Here is a 23462-nt window from a genome sequence, read left to right as displayed (position 1 = left end):
TTTCTCACGTAATTTTCCTTTCTGGTTCGTGCATTAATATTTTCTGTGTTTTTACTGCAAGGGCCGTTCGATCTGACGATCACCTGCTTATTCATGGTCATTCCTGACGCAACAGTACATAACCTCTATAGCAAATGCAGTGTCACCAAAAAATCCATAAACAATTAACAGCAGTAACAATAAGGTAACTATACTTTGCTCTGTGCTCTGTGGAATCTGATGACGCAATCATGTTTCCTTCTGCCGCTCGTGTAACTGCTTCGTGACTGTAGATCATCATTGGTCGTGTGTTCACAGGTGATTGGACGGGTTTTAAATCAGCTGTTAGGTTCATTAGTATGCTATTGAAAGAGAGGTGATTCCTGAAGTGCCTAATCTCAAACATTGGAGGCTTCCTTTTAGGTGTCCCAGACATTGTACATCGATCTGTATCAATAGCGTCTATGGTTTTAGGCGCGTAGACGTTAACGTTTTGTTGAGGAAGTTTACTGTGTAGCAGAGCTACGATGGGTGGTAGGACTACTTACAGGACACTGTTACCTCAAGGGACATCTCTTCAAACTGGGACTAAGTAACAGTCCAACTTGTGAGAAGTGCCAAGAAGAAAACGAAACAGCCACACATATCATGTGCGAATGTAAGGCCTTAGCTTATTTCAGATTGCGCCACTTGGGTAAATACTTTATGGAACCAAGTGACTATTTCGACGTCCCCACGTACAAAATCCTACGCTTCATTCGAAGAGCAGGATTGTTGAGGGGATAATCAGAAGGGGAGGGACAAGAGATTATTGTAGGTCGTGGTGCAAGGGCCAAGAAGGCCCACCCCTTATACATTCATTCATTCATTCATTCATTCATTCATTCATTCATTCATTCATTCATTCATTCATTCATTCATTCATACTGTGTAGCATCATTCATAATCACATAATGTTCGGGGAATGCTTGCAACAGTTCGGTTAACAGAGTTTTATCTTTCCTCTCCCATAAAGAAATTTAAGGATATATAATAAATTTATAGTTTCATATGCTACGTATATTGAGTCACAGACTGGGGAAGTGAGAGAACAGGGTGCTGCGGAGAATGTTTGATCGTAAGAGGGAGGAAATAACCCGAGGACGAACAAAATGATAACGAGAAAGTTAATTATTTCTTCTCTCTGTGAAATATTATTAGGGTGATCAAATAAAGATGAACGAGACATGTAGTATGCATGGGAGGGAGGTGAAATCGTAATATCCAAGGAGAAGAAATAATTTTGGAAACCTAAGGGTTCAATGGTAATGATAATATTAAAATTTACTTTAAATAAATAGTCTGTGAGGGCGTGGCATGGATTTGAAGTGGTTCTTACGAACACGGTAACGAAACTTCGGACTCCATAAAAGGGGGACATCTTATTGATTATTTGAGACAGTATCAGCTTCGAAAAAAGTACTCTGCTCCATGTAGATCATAATCATCGCCATCATCAACAACGACAGCAGCATCGGCAAAACAGCCTTTTAAGCCATAGCCTTTCTCAGGAAATTCTTACAGTTTTGTCTGTTGAATTCAACTTCTTTGGATTTCGCAACAACAATTTTTTTTTACAGTTCAAAGTATTGAGCCTTGCGTCCACCTCTCACCTGGGCTACGGGGATTTTGCATTTATGCCCCCCAGTGACAGGGTGTAGATTTATTTGTAAAAGTTACTCATATGGTTCCATTGTAATAGCTTGCAGCTCTTGTATTTCTACGCGTTTTCACCGTGTTGTCTGCCTCATTACTAGTCGTACTGCTGCTAATGACATTGACCTTGAATATAAGGACGTTGGCCTCAAATTTCTCGTCTCACCGACTAAATTAATTACCCTGCAATATCCAAAAATGGTATCGAACTCGTTTGTGACAAGAACCCGCAGGCGTGCCAACCCCTCGCACAACAGTGGCCCTGCTGCTCCTTTCCATTAACACATAACCACAAAATTACTCTGTGATATATCGCGGCTTTTGTCTGACTCTCTCTGTGCCCATCTTCTGAATAAACCTCAGGCATTGACATTATTAATAGTAAGTGATGTATGAGAGTCTTCCTTACAGCAGTGGCAAAGAAGATTACGTTCTTCCATTATGTGTTGCCGTGTGTTTTCACAGATAGGAAGCAGGGTAGATTCTAAGGTGCTATAATGATAGGGATTGTTGGATTTTTAGACTTCGCCCATCGTCCGGTATTCTGAAAAACACTAAAAAACAGTGATTAGGATTAGATACTTCTAACGGACCTAACAAACAGCAGGTGTCTGCTACCCACAAACCTGAGGACGGAAACAGATCAAGTCTCCGAAACGTTTGTTCTTTAGGGAATCGGACATTGGAGAAAGTCCAAAAACCCAGTAATCCCGAATGAAGCCTGGAATCTTCCCCGTAAATGAAGACAGGATCCGCAGAAACGTCTGTATTTATCTATGAAAATATACGAGGTCAAATCCTAGATACAGTAATTTTCTAATGTTATATTTTAGCGTCCTGTTACACTGATTCATGTCCATGGTTTATACAGTCTATACAATTTTTCACCTTATTCTTCACTTCCACACTACATGTTTCAGCACTAATGTGCCATCTTCAGGTGTCTTTATGCACGTTAAACTATTGTACTGCATGCCATAATGTCTTCATTCTAAAATGACTAAAATCTGTATTCGTCATATATGTTGATGAATTCTAAATAATAAAAATTTTCGGGATTCTTCCTACGTCGCACTCAAACACGCGAATTACGCCAGTCCTCTTTTATGTGATCATTCTTCCTTCATATATTTATGTATTGTGTTCTGTGTTGTGTTTTGCTCCTGTTACTGCATGCGTTGTACTGCAGTAAGATTTATACGAATACCGTAACAATGCCGGTAAGATCTCTCCGTTATGTCTTATTACCACCAAAACTGCAAGGCTTGCGACAAATTTGTGCTGACCACATACTGTGCTCCACTTTCCTCCATAACCTTTGTTTAAAATGTGTCTCACTTCGATAAATATTTAGCGAGTTAAGCTCGATTAGAACGCAGAGAAGCATGCACGCCGTTATGTAGAATTCTGCACTTTTACCGATTTTAACCCAAACTGGAATGGGTCAACTAGTTTCCACGTCTCAATATCCTATTTTATGAAAATCAGTTAAGCAGATCTCGAGCTAATAAAACTGACAGAGGGACAGACGATGCTAATAGTCATATTTTTGCAACTTTTCGCTGGGAAGACAATAGACAGATGCTTGTGGAACAAAAATTAAATAGAATATACTAAGGTAAAAAGTGATTACTGCAAGTTCAGGCACGTGACCCGTGACGGAGTGCAGGTCATCGGAGATCCGTTATTTATAGTTCTTGGTGTGAGCGTACACGTGTTCCATACTACAGTGTTTGCAAGTCGTGTGTGCATGCGTGCGTCTTTATAAATGCAGGAATGAGCTGCCTATGGCGGTGAAGGACGGCTCGAGAAAATTTAACCCTTCACAACACAGTGATTCCTGTATGAACAACATTTCTTTTAGTACCTACAAGCTCCGCAGTTTGCCCACGAAATGTATTTGTGTGTATATATGATTCTCAGTATAAATATCGACTATTCCTCCAAACAGCTTATTCCGAATTTTGGAATGAAAACACTGAAATGGGAAAGGAAGATCTAAATATTTAGTTAACGTCGTGAACAAAAATGTTAAAGTGAGCTACGAAATAAAACCATAGCGTATAAAAGAACTGGCTCATTGTCAGTGTTATATCTATATATTCTAATGTTAACTTTTATTATTCTCTGACGAACACAGTAAGACATACAGGGCAGACGAGAAAGACTTCCAATATAAAACTTGTCAGCCGGTCAAAAATTTTGTGGGAAGAACTAGAATTAATTATAATTTCATTTAATTGTTACAGAAAATGTATGACTTTAGGAAAATTGTACGGACGTAAATTGCGCACTGTACTTTCCTCTACAATATTTTATTGAACATATCTCGTTATGAAATATATTTTGAGAGCTACGAACGAGATATTATACTCATAAACGGATATAAGTCTTCATATAAAGGGGTTATAATTTTGTTCAGTTTCAGCTGAATCCGGAACAGATTCTCAGATACCAGTCAGTCACGCAGATAGTGAAGGAACTGTCCGCCTTTTAGGCCACACTGAGCTACACGAATCGAACCCACACTCTCCCACCACTTTTCTTTTGCTGTATTCTAATATTCTTGTATCTACACCTATGCCTAGCCTCCTATTCAGTGGGTAATAAAGACTCTGTCTGGGGCTGAAGCGGTCGGGACGTGCATCTGACCACTCACTCCTGTCTAGTAACGGGGTAAAAAATAATGGAGCTATACCTCTACTTCCCCATACATCTTCAGAGCTTGGTGCTCAATTAATTAAGCACAGGGACAACTTTGGGGGCACGCGGTAGTGTAGTTGGTTGAGGCACTATGCTACAAGCCGTCAGGGCGAAGGTTGCTGTGGAGTAAAGGGCGACCGGTACTTAAGGCTGGCAAACTTACCGCCATCTGTGAGATAATTGTCTAGATAATGTGAGACCCTGATTGTCTCAAACCCTATGGGCCTCCATGGCCGGTTACAGGGACAACTTTACTTTTGCCTTATACATGTGTCCACAAAATAATCTGTACCCTTCAGCCTGTCATACTAAAACTTTGTATACATTTCTCACTTCATTCGAACTGCCTGCCCCCTTGTTCTTAACCTTCTTCAGTTGATCACCCTCATGGCGTATTAAAACTATAAAAGCTGCCCCTGTAACAGGCCGTGGAGGCCCATAGGGTTGTGAGAGTTAGGGGCTCCTACATTTTGTAGACAATCGGCTCACAGATGGCGGCAAAGTTGTCAGCCTTACACGCTGGCCGCTCTTTACCCCCCCAGGAAAATTCTTGTTACTCATTTCTGTTAGAGGCTGCGTCGACCCCAGGGCAATAGTGTGGCTGGAAGGATTAGGCCAATTGAAAAATCCAATGACCTCATCGGGATTCGAAACCGCGATCTTCCGGAATGTAGTATAGTGCCTCAACCAACTACGCTACCGCGTGCCCCGTATTAAATCTGTTAATCTACAAATTAAACTCTGTCTTAATGATAATGATATTTTATATAGCAAGTTCGTTAAATCGTCATTTGTTTAAGTTCCTTCTCTCCTTTCTCTCTCTCTCTCTCTCTCTTTCACGCATTTCATTCGAGTTTCTTTTCTTTCTCCGTCATATTGTCATTCATCTTCTCATTCTTTCCTCACACTCCTTTACTTTACAACAATGTAAGTACATGTCGTTAGAAACATGTCTTGATGCGATCCTCACATCGATTTAAATGTGGACCGAAATACTTATAATAAACGGTGTTAGATAGACCACTCTTGTCTTTCTTTTCCATGGAAACGGAGTATGCATGACGTAACGACAAAACGACAGGCTGACAAACACTGTTCTGCTTAGACTGGTTATATAATTAGTGACGCGTCAATTCTTGTGTTTTTTGCATCAGCGCATTGCAGATGTCTCTCCGGCCACTTCGGAACCAGTGAGCGGAGTTGGACCACATTCTGGTCATACCTCTGGGAACAGTATGCCACTGAAGCTTGTCTCGTCGCAGTTTAATCCCCAGATGTCCTTCCAATTATGTGACCAGTTAATGTATTTTATGCAATTCATGTTCACGTGTATATGGGACTCGGGATAGCTCAGTCGGTATAGCGATTGGCTAAGGACTGGACGACTGAGGGGTCGAAGTTCGAGTCCGGTATGGTCAAGAATTTTCTCTTCTCCTCGTCGTCCAGACCGGCTCTGGGGCCCACCAAACCTCCTATCCAATTAGCATCGAGGTCTCTTCCCCCGGGGTTAAAGCGGCCGAGACGTGTGACTGACCACTCACCTCGGTCAAGGAAACGTGTACCTATGCAGCCACTCCCCCATACGTTTTATGGCGTAGTGCTTAATTAGTTAAGCACAGGGACAACTTCAGAAAATTTTAATTCATGTGCAGATGACGGTGAAGGCTTTCCTCACAAAGAGTGTTCGCCTGCGTTTTGAGCCCCGCTTGTATTCGGAGCAGCCGGTTGTTATTTGAAGGTCGCGCCGCAAGGTCACCTGCAATGCGGGGGCATCGGTCTGCTGGAGATGCACTATACTTCAAAACCGAACCATCCAAAGGAACGTGGCCACTATGATATTTCCAATCAGGGAACCAGCTCCGTCTTGAGAATCTGATTCTGGCTTGTTTCCTCAGTGTTCTCTGTTAGAATCTCGACAATCCTGAGATTTTTCATCGTTTTATTCAGTTTCTCCAGGAAAATACCTGGATAATACCTTAAATTAGGCTACCATAACTTGTTTCCATACCCTTTCCGCTTTATTATTGACTATAATCCAGTTATTTGACGCCGTGTAATCTGATATTAATTCAGATGGTGAAGAATTTTCCTGTCTTGTATTGCCATATTCACAACAGATCGCTACTGAACCATATCCTGGGCCAGACGTCTCAGGCTCACACCCTCACAAACCGCTTCTTTATTTTCTGATTTCATAGCGTACAAACTTCCGTGTATGACTATATCTCCCAAATGACTCCTCCCTTTGCGCATTCAGACAAACATATTGCATCCCAGTGTTGGCCTAATGACCGCCTCTGTGGTACAGTGGTCAGAGCTCCTGGCTACAGATATAGAGGTCCGGGTTCGATTTCCGGCTCTACCAGATTTTCTGAGAAGTAATGGGTCTGGAATGGGGTCCACTCAGCCTCGTGAGGATAATTGAGGAGCTATTTCAAGGAAATAGCGGCTCCGGTCTAGAAAACCGAGATTAACGGCCGTGGGGATTCGTTGCGCCGACCACACGACACCCTCTTTCTACTAAAGTTGGCACTATTTATTATTATTATTATTATTATTATTATTATTAGAGGGGGTGGGTTTCCCATCCACTTAGACTAGTTATTGGTCCATTGTGCGTCCCCCTTTAATTTCTACTGTCTCCATACCCTACCGGTACTAGTGCGTGTTTTCAGCCCCGTTCAGCCAACGAGATCGGCCCTCGGTACCTGATATTTCCCCCATCTACCAGAGGCATTGGAAACTACTTGGACGGGAATTGTGTTACCTAATTTTGCTCAGAGGTCTCCTAGAGACATGAGGATCTTTTACGTGCCGTAAATCTACGACACGGGACCCACGGCTTAAAGTCCCTCCCGGAGGACTTGTTCCCTGAATTTTTCCGCCCTTAAAATTCCACGACTTCCGCCGGGCTTTAACCTGCGTACCTTGAGTCATGAGGCGGGACTACGGAGGCCGCTAAAGTTGGCACTAACTTAGCCGACAAGTGGTTGGTATAGTTCGCTTGCGGACTAAAATCACGGAGATTATTTGTGTTGACCTCAACCTCCTTTATTTGATCATCCACCCATGTTCAGCGAACACTACAAATTAAGTTCCTCGTGTAGTTTTCTCAGTATTCTCTTATATGGAAATATTCTCTGTGCTCTCATTTTCTGTTCTCTATACAAGCATAGTGCTGCGCTGAATGAAATTTAATGCCAGTTGACACTGTCAACATTTTCCCAGATACAGAAATAAAACGAGCAGAGAAGAAAAGCCAAATTTCTCAGTTCATGGAGGAGCAGTTACCAACAGATCAGAATTGTGAAAGTCACGATTAGTGTGTTGTGTTTTTTTTATTTTTTTATTGCTAGTGGGGTGGGACTAAGTCCCTTGTACTGCGGCCACTTCTGGCCCATTGTACCACCCCCAGATGATAGGTGAGGGTGATTGTGGAGCAATTGGTGGAATGAAGATTGGCATGGGAACCCGAAGTACTCTGAGAAAACCTACCCCAGCGCCACTTTGTCCATCAAAAATCCCACTTGACCAGAACCCGGACCGCCGCGGTGGAAAGCCAGCTACTAACCGCTTGAGCTATGGCGCGGGCAGAGTGTTGCGTTACTTTTGTACCCTGCTGGCCCGAGTTTGATTCCAGGTCAGGTGGACTAGTAGTGGACAGCGTGGAAGTGGGGCAGGTTTTTTCCCTGCCAGTTCTCGTTGTACCAACTTATCCAGATTCATTTATCACCCTATCATCCGGCGATATGTAATCTCGCTACCGAAAACGTCGCTAAGTAGCCAGCTTCGATCGCTCAGAAGCCGGGATTTTGGGTTCGAATCCCACACAAAACATGGATGTTTTTATGTGTATGTATTTATTCAGTGTTTGTGTTTTCCTGTGTTTAGGTAGAGGCCTTGCGATGAACTGATCACTTGTCCAAGGAGTCCTATCGTCTGTAAAATGAGCATGAAATTTAAATTCAGAGGCCAGGGCTCTAGGTGGCTCTAAAAGCAGTGAGGAAAAATTATTACATATTTCCTCGAGAAGTAAGTAGTTGCTCAGCCGGTAAAAATTGCACTCGTTCAACGGAATTTGAATATTCACTGCCATTTTAATCCAGTGTATTTTATATGTTTATCCCATAACCGAACAGAAACTCCAATTAAAGTCTCTGGAGCATAGTCCGTTAGCAGTAAAGGGATTCTCCTCTTTTTATGGAACCTGAATATACATTAACGTACTGAGCCAGTTAAGCCCAGTTCATACCGTTACTCAAGTGAATAGGAAACTGACATTCATAAAGCAGAACCCTCCTCGGTAAGATTATAGTCGCTAAGCTGGCCAGAAATATCCCACTTTTTACGGAATACTAAGATTCAGTTCAATGCTAAGCAAATCTGCCACCAGACTCCATCCAGAGCGATCCAGAGCCAAATGAATCCAGTTCACTGAGCGGTATATGGAGATCGGTTTCTAAACCGAGGGGCATTGAACCTCAGTATCAAAGACACGTTACTTCCCGTTGCTTATTTGAGTAAGTAGGCTTGAATAAACGAAACCCAAAGATAAACATAAGGAACTGTGTATGTACAGATCTTCATGTGTATGTTTACTTGTCGTCATCAGAAGAGACTCTACCACAATCCTTGGAGTACTGAATAAGGTCTTATAATTGAGTACTTTGGTTGGATCCAGCAGTGGTGGGAAGTGAAGGATAATGAAGGTCACCAACACCTGCGACCTTACACTACGTGCAACAGATTGTTAAAAAAAATACAGCAAAAGAAGTTTCCTTAACGGGAAATTCACGTGCTACAATTTTCAGATATTACCTTCACTGACCTGAGGGAAAATAAACTTGTAAGCCATATTGACGTCCATTTCCAAAGTTCCGTTTCATTAAAATCCAATATATGTCTAGTAATGCTCCATCTGGAGACAAATCGTGAAACTTGATACATTTGTTAGATATTTCGTAACATGGGCACAGGTAAATCTAACTGGACGATCGGTGATCAATTTTCTTGTCCATAATTTCCAGACTGACTCTGAATTCTTAGGCACTTCGTACGGTCGAACGACCATCACGAGATAACANCTGAAGACAAAGCAAAAACAACACTTTGTCTCTGTACAATTTCATTGTTTCATAATTGTCAGTCCGAACACCTGGTCATCCAACTCGTACCTCTTAATCTTTGTAGTTTCTTTCAGGCGATGACGCACTTCATTAACCACATTCCCTTTCACCCCACCCCCCTCTTTAAATATTATTCAACATCGTTATAGCATTCATCACCACCATGTATAATACAAAAATGACTTGTAAAATGAACCAATAGAAACTAAACTCTGCTTTAACATCGCTATTACCCGCCACTGGACACGATCCTGACCTAGTTCAATCCAACTCTCATCCTCACATCAATTCTCACTGAGATCAATGTCTGTGTTGTTCTCTTTATGTCCTCCTACCTCTTGCATGTAGACATTTGTCAAAAGGTTAAGCTACTAAAATTTTATGTGCTTTTAAAGTGTAGAACAGTAGAGTCCAGTTCTTATTAAAATTTATTTTCAGTTCGTTTCTTTGTATCGGACACGCAAAGAAAGCCTCGTGCCTTTCGCCAACCAAATTCGAGCCACGTGCTGTGAATTATTGATGTACATTGCGAGAATTTCAGGAGTATGTTCCAAATCAAGAGAACATCATCTTAATGACGGAATCACATAAGCATCATTTCTTACGTGACATCCAATTCGTCAGCCACAAATTGCAAATTACGTAACTTTAAAATTACAGTTAAGGAGACAGTCGTGAACGAGAATTTAAAAGTGTTGCACTGTCAGTACTGGATGCAGTTGCAAGATATCTGTTACGATAAGACAAAATTAATCAAGTAATATGGAGTAAAGTCATTATTAAGAAGCTGACTGTCACACCGCTAGTTAAAAAATGCACGACAGTTTATGGAACCCGATGGTACAGTGTTAATAGGAGGCCGCCACACGACTCTGTCCTAATTTAGATAAATACAGTCACTCCGCCATATCCTATTGTCATTTTAATATTATCCACAGTGTTTGGAAGATGGAGAGAACCATTTACGAGAGGTGAAAATAATGTGATGGAGTAGAAGGACAAATACTGGATGAGAATGGACATTTGTCATAAAGGAAGCCATAGTTATTACAGGCCTGGAGCCAAGAAGCGAGCAAGTGACTAAGATGAACCGTTTATTATTATTATTCAATGCATTTCGTGTATTTTCCTAGTTATAATTAATTTTCAATGTAAGATTTCAAACCTGTATCAGCATACGAACCCGGTCACGGTAGCCGAGCGGTCTAAGCATGCACTGTCTTCGCTCGCTCGGAAGCCTGGATCGTGGGTTCGAATCCCACTCAGGGCATGGATGTTTGTGTGCGTTTTTCTGTGTTTGTCTACAGGTAGAGGCCTTGCGACGAGCTGATCACTCGGCCAAGGAGTACTACCGAATGTGTAAGATCTAGTAGACCGAAGTGAAACGGAGAGTTTCATGGAGGTACGCCTAGGCCCAAATTGGGGCTGTAGCGCCAGAGGGGGGAATCAGCATACGAATCTACACGACTCCACCTTCTATGACTACTGTCCCTTCTACCCGAAAATTATGCCGCTTTATCGATGACAATTAAAACGGACGAAGTTGCTTTTAGTGGCGCTGCTGCTGTTTATGGCGAGTAATAAGACAGCAGATGAATGTGCGTCTTAGTCGCATCCGAAGACGAGCAGATAAACAGACAAACGTAGCTCGTTTATTGTACTCCAGAGGAGCTTTTAGACGCAAGAAAATCATAGGCCTATCGGCATGTGACAGTGCTGGAGGCCTCAACTCCTTACCGCATCTGCAACTTAACTTTCACGTTCGTTGTGCATTTAGCCTGAACAGCAGCTTTCAGGCGAATGAATGCGTTGTCTTTAAATTGCTCGTATGAATATGAAAGAAACTCTGCAAAGAGACCTGAATTTCTGACAAGTAATATTTCAAGCCATATTTCATTTTCCAGTGCCTGTGAGGTCTACATGAGCGTTACTTAGGCGAAGTATTAAGAAACAACTCAAGTTAACTTTTTCATCATTATCTGAGACCATTATGGACTTCAGTTCTTTTGTAACAAAGTTTTTCGTTGTGTAACAAGTATTCTATACGATGTAAGATTTGAGGCTTTCACGGCGGTGACTATGAAGAAAGCAGTCTTCTGGGATTTGGCACCGTGTATATGTGGTGTTAACCGACGTTTCGGAGGAACGTATCGCCTCCATCTTCAGGTTAGAAGAAAAAATATAAGAAATCTGCAAGCGAAGAGACCGTGAGAACCGGTAAAAGCAAAATCCCAGAAGACTGCTTTCTTCATATTCTATACGATGTTAAATTCTTTATCTGCCATGTCGCGATATTATTGTCCAATTTTAATATCTTAATAATGGAAAGGTGGGAAATATATATTCTCGAAACCTGTGTTTAAAATCTTAACGCGATGGTATGTAATACTAAAACAAACACCTGTCTTTCGGCCAGGCATTTCGTAAAAAAGAAATAAGTTGCATCACCCGTCGTTTCTACGAGTAATGTTTACAGCCACTGTGACGCTTGCTGCTTTCTTTTCGCACTAAGCGATTTCAAAGCTACAAAACCGACTGTGGTCGCCTGTAAACTACCTCAGAGACGAAAAAATATAGAAAACTGGATAGACGAAATGTTTTACGAGGGAGAGTCAGTATATAGGTCACACATGGAAGTAAAACAGCTGTAATGGAAGCAATAGGTTTGTATGTGTATCACTAGGTAGCAGCACAGTCCAGCTTCATGACAGTCTAGGTAGCAGACGCGCATGTGCATGTTTAGGGGCTGGTTTCAGTAGTCAAAATGATGACCGTGCTTGAGGAGCGTAATATCGAAAAACAGCATTTTGTTGTGCATTCCTAGTAGGCAAAAGAACTCAATGCAAGGGATATCCATAAAGAAATATTTCCTGTTTATGGTGGGAAGTATTTATCGCGAAAAGCTATTCAGAACTGGGTGGAGAAATTCTCTCAAGGACGTCCGAAAGTCGCAGATGATGCCCAACCAGGTCGCCCTGTTAAGATTGCGACAGAAACAGTTGTGCAGCAGCAGGCGGAAGAGTTAATTCAAGCTGAGAGAAGGATAACGACAGACAGTGTAGAAAATGCACTAGGATGTTCCCATAGAGCATAATGCACGATCTTTTGAAGTTTCGGAAACTGCGCATGGTGGGTGCCCAGAAAACTGAAGGATCGAGAAAAAATTACACGAAATGGTCGGTCCTTGCAACATTCTTACGGTATGAAGATGGATAAAATACGAGCATGCTTAATAGGATTTTTACTTGGGACGAATCATGGGTGCATCACTACCAACCCGAATCAAGGCGTGCTTCAGTGCAGTGGAGACTTCTCAGTTCACCTTCAACCAAAAAGTTTAAGCTTACGCCATCAGCTGGGAAGGTTATGATTACCATGTTTTCGGATTCTTAGGTGCTGAAAATGTGAATTCTGCATCTGTTGAAGCTTCGAGATACAATTAGGAGAAAACATCCAGACTGACTGTCAAGAGGGGTAATGCTTTATCATGACAATGCCATACCCCATACAGTCCGGATTGGGCCCCTAGTGTCTTCTATCTGTTTGGCCCTCTAAAAGCCCACTTTGGTGGTAAACGTTTCGCTGGTGACGAAGAGGTTGAACCGAAGGTGCGAAAGTGGCCGAGACAAGAGTTGAAATACTTTTTATGCTGCGGGTTTTGACGCACTGGTAATGTGATGGGACAAGTGTATCGTTGGTGGTGGATAATCGTATGTCGATAATTTTTCCAAGTTTCGAATATCACGTATTATACCTTTTACGAGTATATCCAATTCTGACCTATTTATTGATTCTTCCTCGTGTGTATACAAGCTTGGCAGCATTTCCATTTAAAATCTGTTTACTTGTTAAGGAAGAGATGTGTTTAAGGAAATTTTAGGAACTTGCCATTGCAATTTCAGGCGTTCGGATTTAAGAGATAGTGATGTGTCTGAGAGCTTTACTTGATAATTGAAAATTAAAAACAAACTTCCTATTTTCTAACTAGCTGAGCATTTGGCCAGAAACGAAGCCCTGAAAGAATAGAAGTTGTAGTAACATGCTCCCTGCTCATGGATCCGCATTTTTTATGGTGCAGTATAAGTACAACTGGAGAATGATAATTAGGTGGGGAAAACCAAAGAAAGTATAAGAGAAACCTGTACAAGTTTAGATCTCCCACCACGAGTCTCAGCATGAAAACATCCGAGATTGAACCAAAAACTCTCCAGAGCCTAACCAATCTATGGCATGGCCAAAATTGAAAACATTTTACTAATTAATAAAACGCATCTATTTCTGTCCCTCTACCCTTCTTTGTTTTGTTTTGTATTTTTCTCTTCTCGCTTCAAGGATTACGTCAAAGAACCTAAGGTCAGTTATCGCCCGTCTACCTTTGCGATATGCGCAAACGTTCCATAAAAAACACATCCACAAAAGACGTCCAGCAATACATGCCTGACAAGAATTTGTGGGTAGAATTATCACCTACTTTCTTTCCTCTATTTATTGATTGATACGACACTGATCGCATAGAAAACACCTTGTCCAACAGTTCTATTGTTGTGTATTCCTTGTTACGGGATCTTATTTGCCTATCCGTTGCCTAGCAACGGCCGTCTCTTCGGGCTCCACTGTTCCGGCTTTCAGACGTTAAGGGGGGGAAACGAACACACAGCAAGGTGATCTCATAATTCTCCTTTTATATGCTAAAAGAGGGATGTCTTGCCGTCAAATTCGGTGCGATTGTATGGTAGCGGAACGCAGTATTCTGTTCTGGCGATAGAAACACGAAGATCCTAGTAAGCAAGAGCCTTAATGCTGGCAGGACAAACAGTGACCCTTATTTGCACTAAGTGAATAAAATGCCGTCTTCTTCGATGTGGCGCCTTGTAGATATTGTGTAAACCGACGTTTCAGAGAAACGTTTCGCCTCCTTCTTCAGGGTGCAGCCTGCAGCCACCTGCTCACGCTCGTTTCTCGCTCGCGGATTTTTATAGCCTGAAGATGGAGGCGATACGCTCTCCGAAACTTCGGTTCACACAATATCTACACGTCGCCACATCCCAGAAGACTGCATTCTTCATAGCCAACGTCGTGAAAATCTCGACTCTTTCAAGCGAACGTACAGTTTGGACATTACATCTGCACTTGTTATAAAATATGCATATTATGTGCAAATATTAGTAGTTACGGGATCTCCTTTTCGGGAAATCCATCTTTGGTGCTTTTTGTGCATTCTGCAGACTTATAAGCTTTCCAATGTTTTACAGATCCCTGAGAGGTGGTGATAAGGATGGCCCGGGTGGACAGTGGTCATGAGACCCTCTTCTCGGATGACTCCCCGTGCGAACTGGTCACAACGCCGTCGGCCTGCTCCAGCAGCGGGCTGGGCAGCGCCTCTAGCGGCAACAACAACCAGCACAGCTCTGAGGATGCGGAAGCGACGCGTCTGGGTCCGCCGAAGATCACACCGTTTAGTGGAGTTTTAGGAAAGGCAAGTCGGCATGTCCGTCAGACTATTTCTGTATTGCCCTGTTGTCTCTGCTGATTGCTGTTCACAGTTCTGGCACACCGTCACAGCCTACTGTAACTAATTAATGGAACAGTCCTTCTTGACATGCTAAGAGTCTCTTAGTTGGTCAAGAAATTTTCTGATTGTTAAGATATCCAAATTTTCGTCGCCATATTCACAAGAGTCCGTCACTGGATCCTGTACAGAGCTTCAAATCCCGTACGCGTTCTCATATTTTATTTCTTATGACGGATTTTAATGATGTATTCCCATCTACTCCTAGGTCTTCCATATGCTATATTCTTTAGCGTTTAAATTTTATGTGTGTTGTATGCCTCATCCCCTTTATTTGATCGATATAATACTTCCTTCAGAGTGACATTATGAAAGTCCTCATGCTATTTTCTCCATTCCCCCTGAATTTCCTTTCCTACTATTATCTTGACTGTGTAACCAGCAAAGCTCCAAGGGATGAAGCAGAAACTTAAAAGCACCAAGAGATGATACTGTCGCATAAATTAGTGACTATAGACGGGGTTTGAATTTGCGAATAGATTTATTGACCAGATCGTAACGACATATAATTATAACACTATTCACGATCTCCACACTACAAATCACTTCACACTAAGTCTTCTCAATCTAGTTCCACTAGTAATTACCTGGTAACAGCTTTCAACAATGGCAGTTTCTCTGCAGTGCCTTCACTGGACGTTTCCTGGTAACGAATCTTGGTTGGTTAGTTGGTTTCCCATGGCTGCATTTGGGATCATTTAACCCATTTTGCTTCTTGCTTCCCAATAGAGAGCACTCAAGTTCTTGCTTTGTTGCATCTTGAAGAATTTGCACTTTTCTTTTGGGAAGCTTTGCCAGGTTAGTTACTCATTTTGCACTACTCAGGGAACACGTATGACTTAAAGAATGTCACGGACGCAAGCAACTTTGTCCCCCTCTTAACACTGAAGATTCTTCCTCTTCCGCTGCCGGCTGGTTATCACTCCACAGCTCAATCCTCAATTGCCTTATACCGCCGATTGTCTTCAAGATAACTCCTCGGTATGGACCACGCAGAAAACACACTCTCTATTGTTTAAACGTGTTTGCCGAACCATTGCATAGCAACGGTCGCGATACAGACCCCATAGAAAACAGTCTCTCTGTTTTTGAGGCGTGTTTACCGAGCCGTTGCTTAGCTAGGGGTATACACACCACAATAATTTGTTGTCTGGTCATGGCTCTTTCACATCTCATAGTTTGGTGACATATGAATTAAATCTTAAGATTTCATGGCGGCTAGAATTGATAAGGTCTTCTCGGGCTATCAGCCATGTCGGTTGGCTGGTCATATCAGAATCTAACGTTGGGGACAGAGATGCTCCCAGAAACATCGGCAATTTTTAATCAGTTGACATGGTTGATAGTCCGAAAAGATTTTGTCAAGGTGAGAAATAAGCATGGAAATATTGTGGAATGTCTAATAGCAAGGGGGAAGAAGAAGAAGAAGAAGAAACTTCGCTGTGACTTTAGGCCTACGCCAGTTTTACTTTTATACAGTCGTGTATGCAGTGTGTACAAAGGAAAGCAGTTTTCACATTCTCATTCGTTTACATGACTGCCAGAGATTTCTGTCTTCCAGACCAGTGCACTAAATTCTATTATATTTGAACAGGGAGTCGACACTATAGTTGGCTGACTAAATGTCATTTTGGTGGCTCTTGTTCCACAAGAACTACTATTTTCCTTTATGCTGAAGTGGGGTTACCCTTCAGAGGATCCTTCAGGGTGCGTATAGGTTCTCGTGATCACAGGACAGGGCGAGCAGGGGAGGACAAAGAAATCAGCAAGGCGGAAATGCCCAAACAGAAACAATCAAATCAAATCAAATATAATATATTAATAAAGAAAGAATACAAACATGATGTAAATACCTGTATCAGAATGATTGCAGAGTTCGCTGTTCTAAGATAGAATACCACGTAGAGAAATCAATTTGGACGGTCGAGGATGACCTCGACCGGTGGTCCGAAATGAGAACAATCTACCCCTTCAACGGTTGGGAAGCCAAGAGCCTAGAGCTCCACTCGGTAGGCTCCTAAGCCGGCTCAGGAAGGGAAGGAGAGAGAGGGAGAATAGAGACCGATAGAGACAGTAGAGGGGAGAATTGCGCACACAGATCACAGACATGAGCCGACGTCACAATGCTGTTCCTCAAACCTAAAGAAATGAAAGCTGTACTCTTCAGTTGAAATAAAAAATTATACTTAGAAACTCCGCGAATTTCAAAAGTTTACGAACATGAAGCAGTAAATTAGATTTATATTGAAGAAAGTTGTCTTCTGGGTTTAGGCACCGTGTATTCTTCGTTTTGGCCGACGTTTCGGAGGAACGTAGCGCCTCCATCTTCAGAGCAGTGGATAGCTGCGGAGAGCAGTAGCTGTAGCTACGACACGGGACCCGCGGCTTAAAGTCCCTCTCGGAGGACTTGTTCCCTGAATTTTTCCGCCCTTAAAAATTCGACGACCTCCGCCGGGTATTTGAACCCGCGTACCTTGAGTCATGAGGTGGGAACGTTACCTCTAGACTACGGAGGCCACTTATGATATATGTTAACAAAATATGGGATCTACACAAGATCGCAGAAACCGTGGTGCTCTCCAGATAATATTACTTCTCTTACCATATTTGTTTTTATGTTTTAAATATTTTAGACGAATATTGTTTTTAGGTCTATGCTTTTCCAGTAATATTAAGAACTTCGACTTGAGGTTCAAACCATCTGTCTAGATCTTTTAAAACCAATAGTTTTGGTGACGAGTCGACATACATTTCGAAATGAATAAGAAACTGCTTGAAGAAGAGAGAATGAATTAAAATAAGTACAAAAAGTTGTATACAAAGAAGTCTTTCTTTTCTCGGTACTTTTGAAAAAGGGAATATAAAATATTCACTGTCGGGCAAAAGTGAACAAGCTTTTGTCTGTCTTCACTATTACTTTTATCTGCGCGTAAGCATCTGGTGTCTCCTCGCAAACAAAAAAGCCTCATTCATCACCATGTGAGGCTGCAGCAAAGAAAAAGGCTTGGGGTTGTGGAGAAGCCTTCTTTTGTTTAGGAGTATCAGTCATTCAGTTTTATGTCTTCCTCTTTGCTTCTTCTATTGTTGTTTCAGCATGCATAGACTCTTCTGCAATTTTCACATCTAAATGCGAGGGAGTGGGTTTGACTTTTGCGTCTGTGTTCTGTTAGCTGTTAATGCACTCAGGGAATTATCATAACTTGAGGAGAATTAAAGACGCAGAAGAGAGATAGAGATAGACTGTATATGCAATAAAACAAACACTGAACGAATTCGCCGTTGGCATGGCATATTTCGGTGTTCTAAAAGATAAAGCTTTCAGGTTTAAAATTATACAGTCTACATATAATTAGCATAAACACAGAAGAGTTTGTCATTGTGTCGTTTCCACGGAAACCGATTGCGAAACTAGTCAGAGAGTTACGATAGAAATAGAAATTTGCAGACTTGTTTCAGTAAGTACGTNGAGTCCTGGAGCTACCGCCGAGTTAGCCAGCAACTAGTCAGTTGTATTGTGGCATTTTTCAGTGTACTAATTGTGATACTGCAGATAGCAGTAATCGTCAGATTGTAATTTGGGTGATTGTAAGTGCGAATGTGAAATAAAATTCGCTACATCGAATACATCGAGAATTTATTTGTCGCGATATACCCCGCGATACGCGACAATATGCATGAGTGCATGAGTGAGTGTTTCTTGTGGAAATTAAAGCTAAATATAGGAACTGAAAAATGTTCCCATTGAATTTTCTTCCATATTAAACGGCTTCTTTGTGACGAATATTTTGTACCAGAAAATTGATCTTCTGTGGCTGTATATATAGAAAATCACAAAAGTTACTTTATCTCCAAGTTCGAAACCGTAATAATTATACATTTTCCACGACGTAATTTAGGTACGAATATTTGAAGCAAAATGAACTGTTAAATGCATTAGAGCACGAAAATTTTAATTTTACATAAATATATATATCACCTGAAGATGCGTTAGGGCACATTAAGAGTGACTCAGTAAAAAAAAAACTAATATTTTACAAATTACTGTATGAGACCTCAATAATCTACACTGAGCGATACTGTAATGCATTTATCACGTGTATTAGTGACTGTAGAAGCGGTTTGGATTGGTGAGTAGATTAATTGACAATTTAGATGTCGTAACACCATTGCTGATTTCCGCACTACGAATCACTTCACACTAAGTCTTCTCAGTTTATTTCCACTAGTCATTAATTGGTAACAGCTCTCCGTAATGGCTATTCCTCTACAGTGTCTTCACTAGAGGTTTCCTGGTACGAATTTTAGCAATGGAGATTCTTCAGCTTCCGTTGCCCGCTGGTTAACACTCCACAGCTGAAACTTCAACTGAACTGTAGCTTCAATTGTCTTCAAGATAACTCCATGGCACGGACCACGCAGAAAACACAGTCTCCCTTTTGTTGAAGAGGAGTGATTATATCGCACCGTCGCATAGCAATGGTCGCGGCGCGGACCACATAGGAAACACCGCATTTCTATTGTTGCACGTGTGAATGTTGCGGACGTCACATAGCAACACCTAGAGTCACCACTTAATAACGGGTCTGTGCGTCACATTAATGACTATATTAGATCTTTGCAAGTGCCATATTTTATATCGCATGAACATTTTTTGTACTATGAGACGTTTCAGAGAAAATTAATGAAAATGCGTTAAGTTTCACGAAAGTAAAGATTATATTTCATAAATACAAAACAAAATTTAATTCACTCAACGAAGTTTATTGTAGGAAATCAAAACGGAATATATTCCGAAGTCCGTGAAGTCGCTTCGGTGATATTGCATGTGAACGGGCAGACATGACTTCCAAATCACGGATTTATTTTACCTACTTCCTACGAATAAAGCACAATGTAAGTATAATAGTAAAATGCAGGTCTCTGTACTTTCTGCAGATATTTACGTTTACCTTACGGCGGAGGGGGAACAAGATGACTTAACGCAACCATGCTGCGGCGTATGTCCCTTTGGGCTCGTGCTGATCCCCGCCCCTCAAACAGTATCCAATCACAGGGTGCTACAAAACTACAGCTATGTTTCCAGTAATGATCCGCAGGTGTTCTCTAGTAATACATTTGCAGTCTTGAAGTAGTGCTGAATTAGTACAATTTTCTCAATGGAATAGAATTACAGAAGTTCAGAAGTTGTTGTGTTAGGTTTTTCACACATAGTTTCGGCGTGTAACGCCTGGTTATGTCTGCGTGTGGCCCCTTACAAAATGTGCAGTACCACTCGAAGGAAGCGCAATAATTTAAACATATCGACTCTCTATTCCCTCTGCGTAATTATTACTTAAGAATAAGAATCGTTTCTCTTAACGCGCCTCTCCCAGTTACTTGTATCTTTGAGCATGAAATCGTCTGAACTCTTAAGACAAATTATATTATAACAGTTTTACTTTCTTGAAAGTTATTTCTTTGTGGCTGCTCCTCCATTACTCACAAATAACATATATTCTCAAGTTGGAGATTTGACGGTGTGGACAGCAAGAAAGACCTTATCATCACATACGAGCAGTTCTTCCCAAATATCTCCCTGTAGGGACAATTTCAGATTTCAGAAGACTAACCTCAACCATGCCATCCCGTTTATATATTGTCAAACGCTGGATGACTACTTCGTAGAAGCCAGGTTTACTGGTTGAACGCATTTTATATAATTGTCTACGAAAAAATGTTGGATTTCATTGTCAAGGTAACGCAGTCAAGGTCAGTCGTATATGAGGAAGTCTTCGCAACGTATTTGCGCAAACTTTAAATTTAAACTGTACAAACAAGATTTTCGGAATGTTTGCAAAGAATACGTACGAATGTAAATAGGAATTGTTGGACAAAAATACCTGAAACTTAACTTCCGCATGTTGTGTCCCCATATGTTGTTTATAAATTATTCAAAATAATTGAATATAAATAACACTTGTTCTAATACCAGCAAGGCTCGGAAATAATACTTCAATAAAATGTACCACAGTTGAAGATCATCAATCACTCACTCTTGGAGCTGAACCCATCTTTAGTAGCTGCCAATTGTGCAGCTACTCAAGAATTTCCCAGCATTTTATGGAACCCGAAAGTTCATTAATGTGTTCAAAAGAGTCCCACGCTCGTCCCTATCCTCAGCCAGATCAATCGAGTCCATACCATCCCATCCTATTTCTCTAGGATCCATTTTAATATTGTCCACCCACCTACATCTTGGTCTTGCCAGTGGTCTCATTCCTTCTTTCTTCCCCACCAATATCCTACATACATTCCTTTTCTCCCTCATTCATGCTACGTGCCCTGCCCATCACATCCTCCTTGGCCTGATCATTCTAATTATTCTTAGAGAAGAGTATAAGTTATGAAGTTCTTCATTATGCAGTTTTCTCCGACCTCCTGTCATTTCACCTCTCTTCGGTCCAAATATTCTCGTCAGCACCCTGTTCAGAACCATAAATTAAATTATTAATATAGCTTCTGTAGGCAATCCTGCAATCTTAGAGCGGGGATTTTGGAGTATGGGCTTATATTAAGGGTGCTAAAACAAAACTCATGTCGAGAATTTAATTTGGTTTTATTACGATTTCGTATCATCTACTGTGTTTATACAGCATCATGTGAAGATAATTATGAATGGCTATCTATGGCTCTATAGCCCTTGTGGATCTTGGCCGCTTTTTCAGTTTCTTAATGTATAAACAGTCGGTAGGTCTCCTTGGATGGGGGATCAACCCATCGCAAGGCCGCTACCCACACAAAGAGCAACACAAACACAGAATAAGCGAACACTGACATTAATGCCTCGAGTGGGATTAGATCCAACGGTCCCAGAGTTCGAGGGGACGAAGTCGGTTCATGCGTTTAGAGGACGCTTCCACTGTGATGGCAATACGAATTACCAATGAGGAGCTAAGGAGCAGAAGCTGAGCTTGTAACAAGTCGGGTATTCAACCCGGGTGCCTGCAGAATAAAAATCCTTAGTATTATCGCTGTGCCAACGAACTCGGTAGAAACGGATAAGCAAATACTCGTGACCGTGCCAGAACGTTAGACGCTGGCTTCTCGACCGGAGCCTCGGGTTCAATAGCAGAGACTTCATAGGAGATGACGGCTGACGAAGTAGCCTTACAGCAGGTTCTGTCCGAGTTTCTTCGATTTCCTCCTGCTAATCATCATCCACTATTGCTCTACTCTTCACTGTGCCCTGAGGTGCGCGATAGGCAGCACGCTATCGTATCCCAAGTCCTTAAGTTTCGGCCTTCATCTCTAACCCGTCAATTATCTGGTTACAGAATAAGGGAGTTAGTACTTAGCACTACATTTCGTTTTCAAGTTGTATAGGCCTGTAGTTTGGGCTCTTGAATGAGGAATATGCAGATACAGCCACTATGTAATGTACTTAAAATGAGACAGATTAATTCATCGATTCTTCTAATAGTGATGTGCTTACCTACTTATTCATGGAGCTGAACCCTTCTGGAGGAGCCGCCAATTCTGCAGCTACTCAAGAAATTCCTAGCATTTTATGGAATCAGAAGGTTCATCACCGTGTTCACAAGAGCCCTCCACTGGTCCTTATCCTGAGCCAGATCTACCCAATCCATACCACCCCATCCTATCTCTCTAAGATCCATTCTAATATTGTCCACCCACCTACGCCTTGGTCTTCCCTGTGGCCTCTTTCCTTCTGGCATTCCCACCAATATCCTATAGGCATTCCTCGTCTCCCCCAATCGTGCTGCATGACCTACCCACCTCATCCTCCTTGACTTGATCATTCTAATTATACTTGGAGAAGAGTACAAGTTATGAAGCTCCTCATTATGCAGTTTTCTCCAACCTCCTGCCACTTCATCTCTCTTCGGTCCAAATATTCCCCTCAACACCCAGTTCACAAACACCCTCAGTCCATGTTCCTCCCTTAATGTCAGAGACCAAGTTTCACACCCATACAGAACCACAGGCAAAATTATAGTTTTGTATATTCTGATTTTTATGTTTTTGGACAACAGACGAGAAGACAAAAGGTTCTGGACTGAATGGTAGCAAGCATTACCGAGTTCAATCGCCTCTTAATTTCTTCCTGAATCAGGTTTCGATCTGTTATCGTTGTTCCCAAATATCTGAACTGTGCCACATTTTCAAAACATCTGTTTCCTCTCTTTATGTCATTGCCCTGCATTTTGGTGACGAGACAGTAACATGCACTTAGTTTTCTCTGTGTTTACTTCCAGACCAACCTCTTTACTTGCGTCAATTAAAGTTCGTTTGTTTTTCTTCATGGTACCTACATTATCACCCAGTAGATTCACATCATCGGCGTAGACCAACAGCTGATGTGTCCCGTTTAATTTCAGTCCCACCTGGTT

At 41.6% G+C, this 23462-nt stretch overlaps 1 protein-coding gene across 2 annotated transcripts in view; it reads left to right on the top strand.

The window, feature by feature from the left end:
• LOC111865712 (leucine zipper putative tumor suppressor 2 homolog) overlaps window positions 1-23462 on the top strand; it is an 84394-nt gene that overhangs the window by 37259 nt on the left and 23673 nt on the right. For both annotated transcript variants that reach the window (XM_023853945.2, XM_023853944.2), the window contains one exon: window positions 14756-14979. In XM_023853945.2, coding sequence (XP_023709713.1) covers window positions 14779-14979 — 201 coding nt within the window. In that variant the 5' untranslated portion in view covers window positions 14756-14778. The remainder of the gene's footprint in view (window positions 1-14755; window positions 14980-23462) is intronic.

The sequence above is a fragment of the Cryptotermes secundus genome, unplaced genomic scaffold (genome assembly GCF_002891405.2).
Source record: "Cryptotermes secundus unplaced genomic scaffold, Csec_1.0 scaffold19, whole genome shotgun sequence".
NCBI classification, from domain to species: domain Eukaryota; kingdom Metazoa; phylum Arthropoda; class Insecta; order Blattodea; family Kalotermitidae; genus Cryptotermes; species Cryptotermes secundus.
This window is presented reverse-complemented; position numbering and strand designations above follow the sequence as displayed.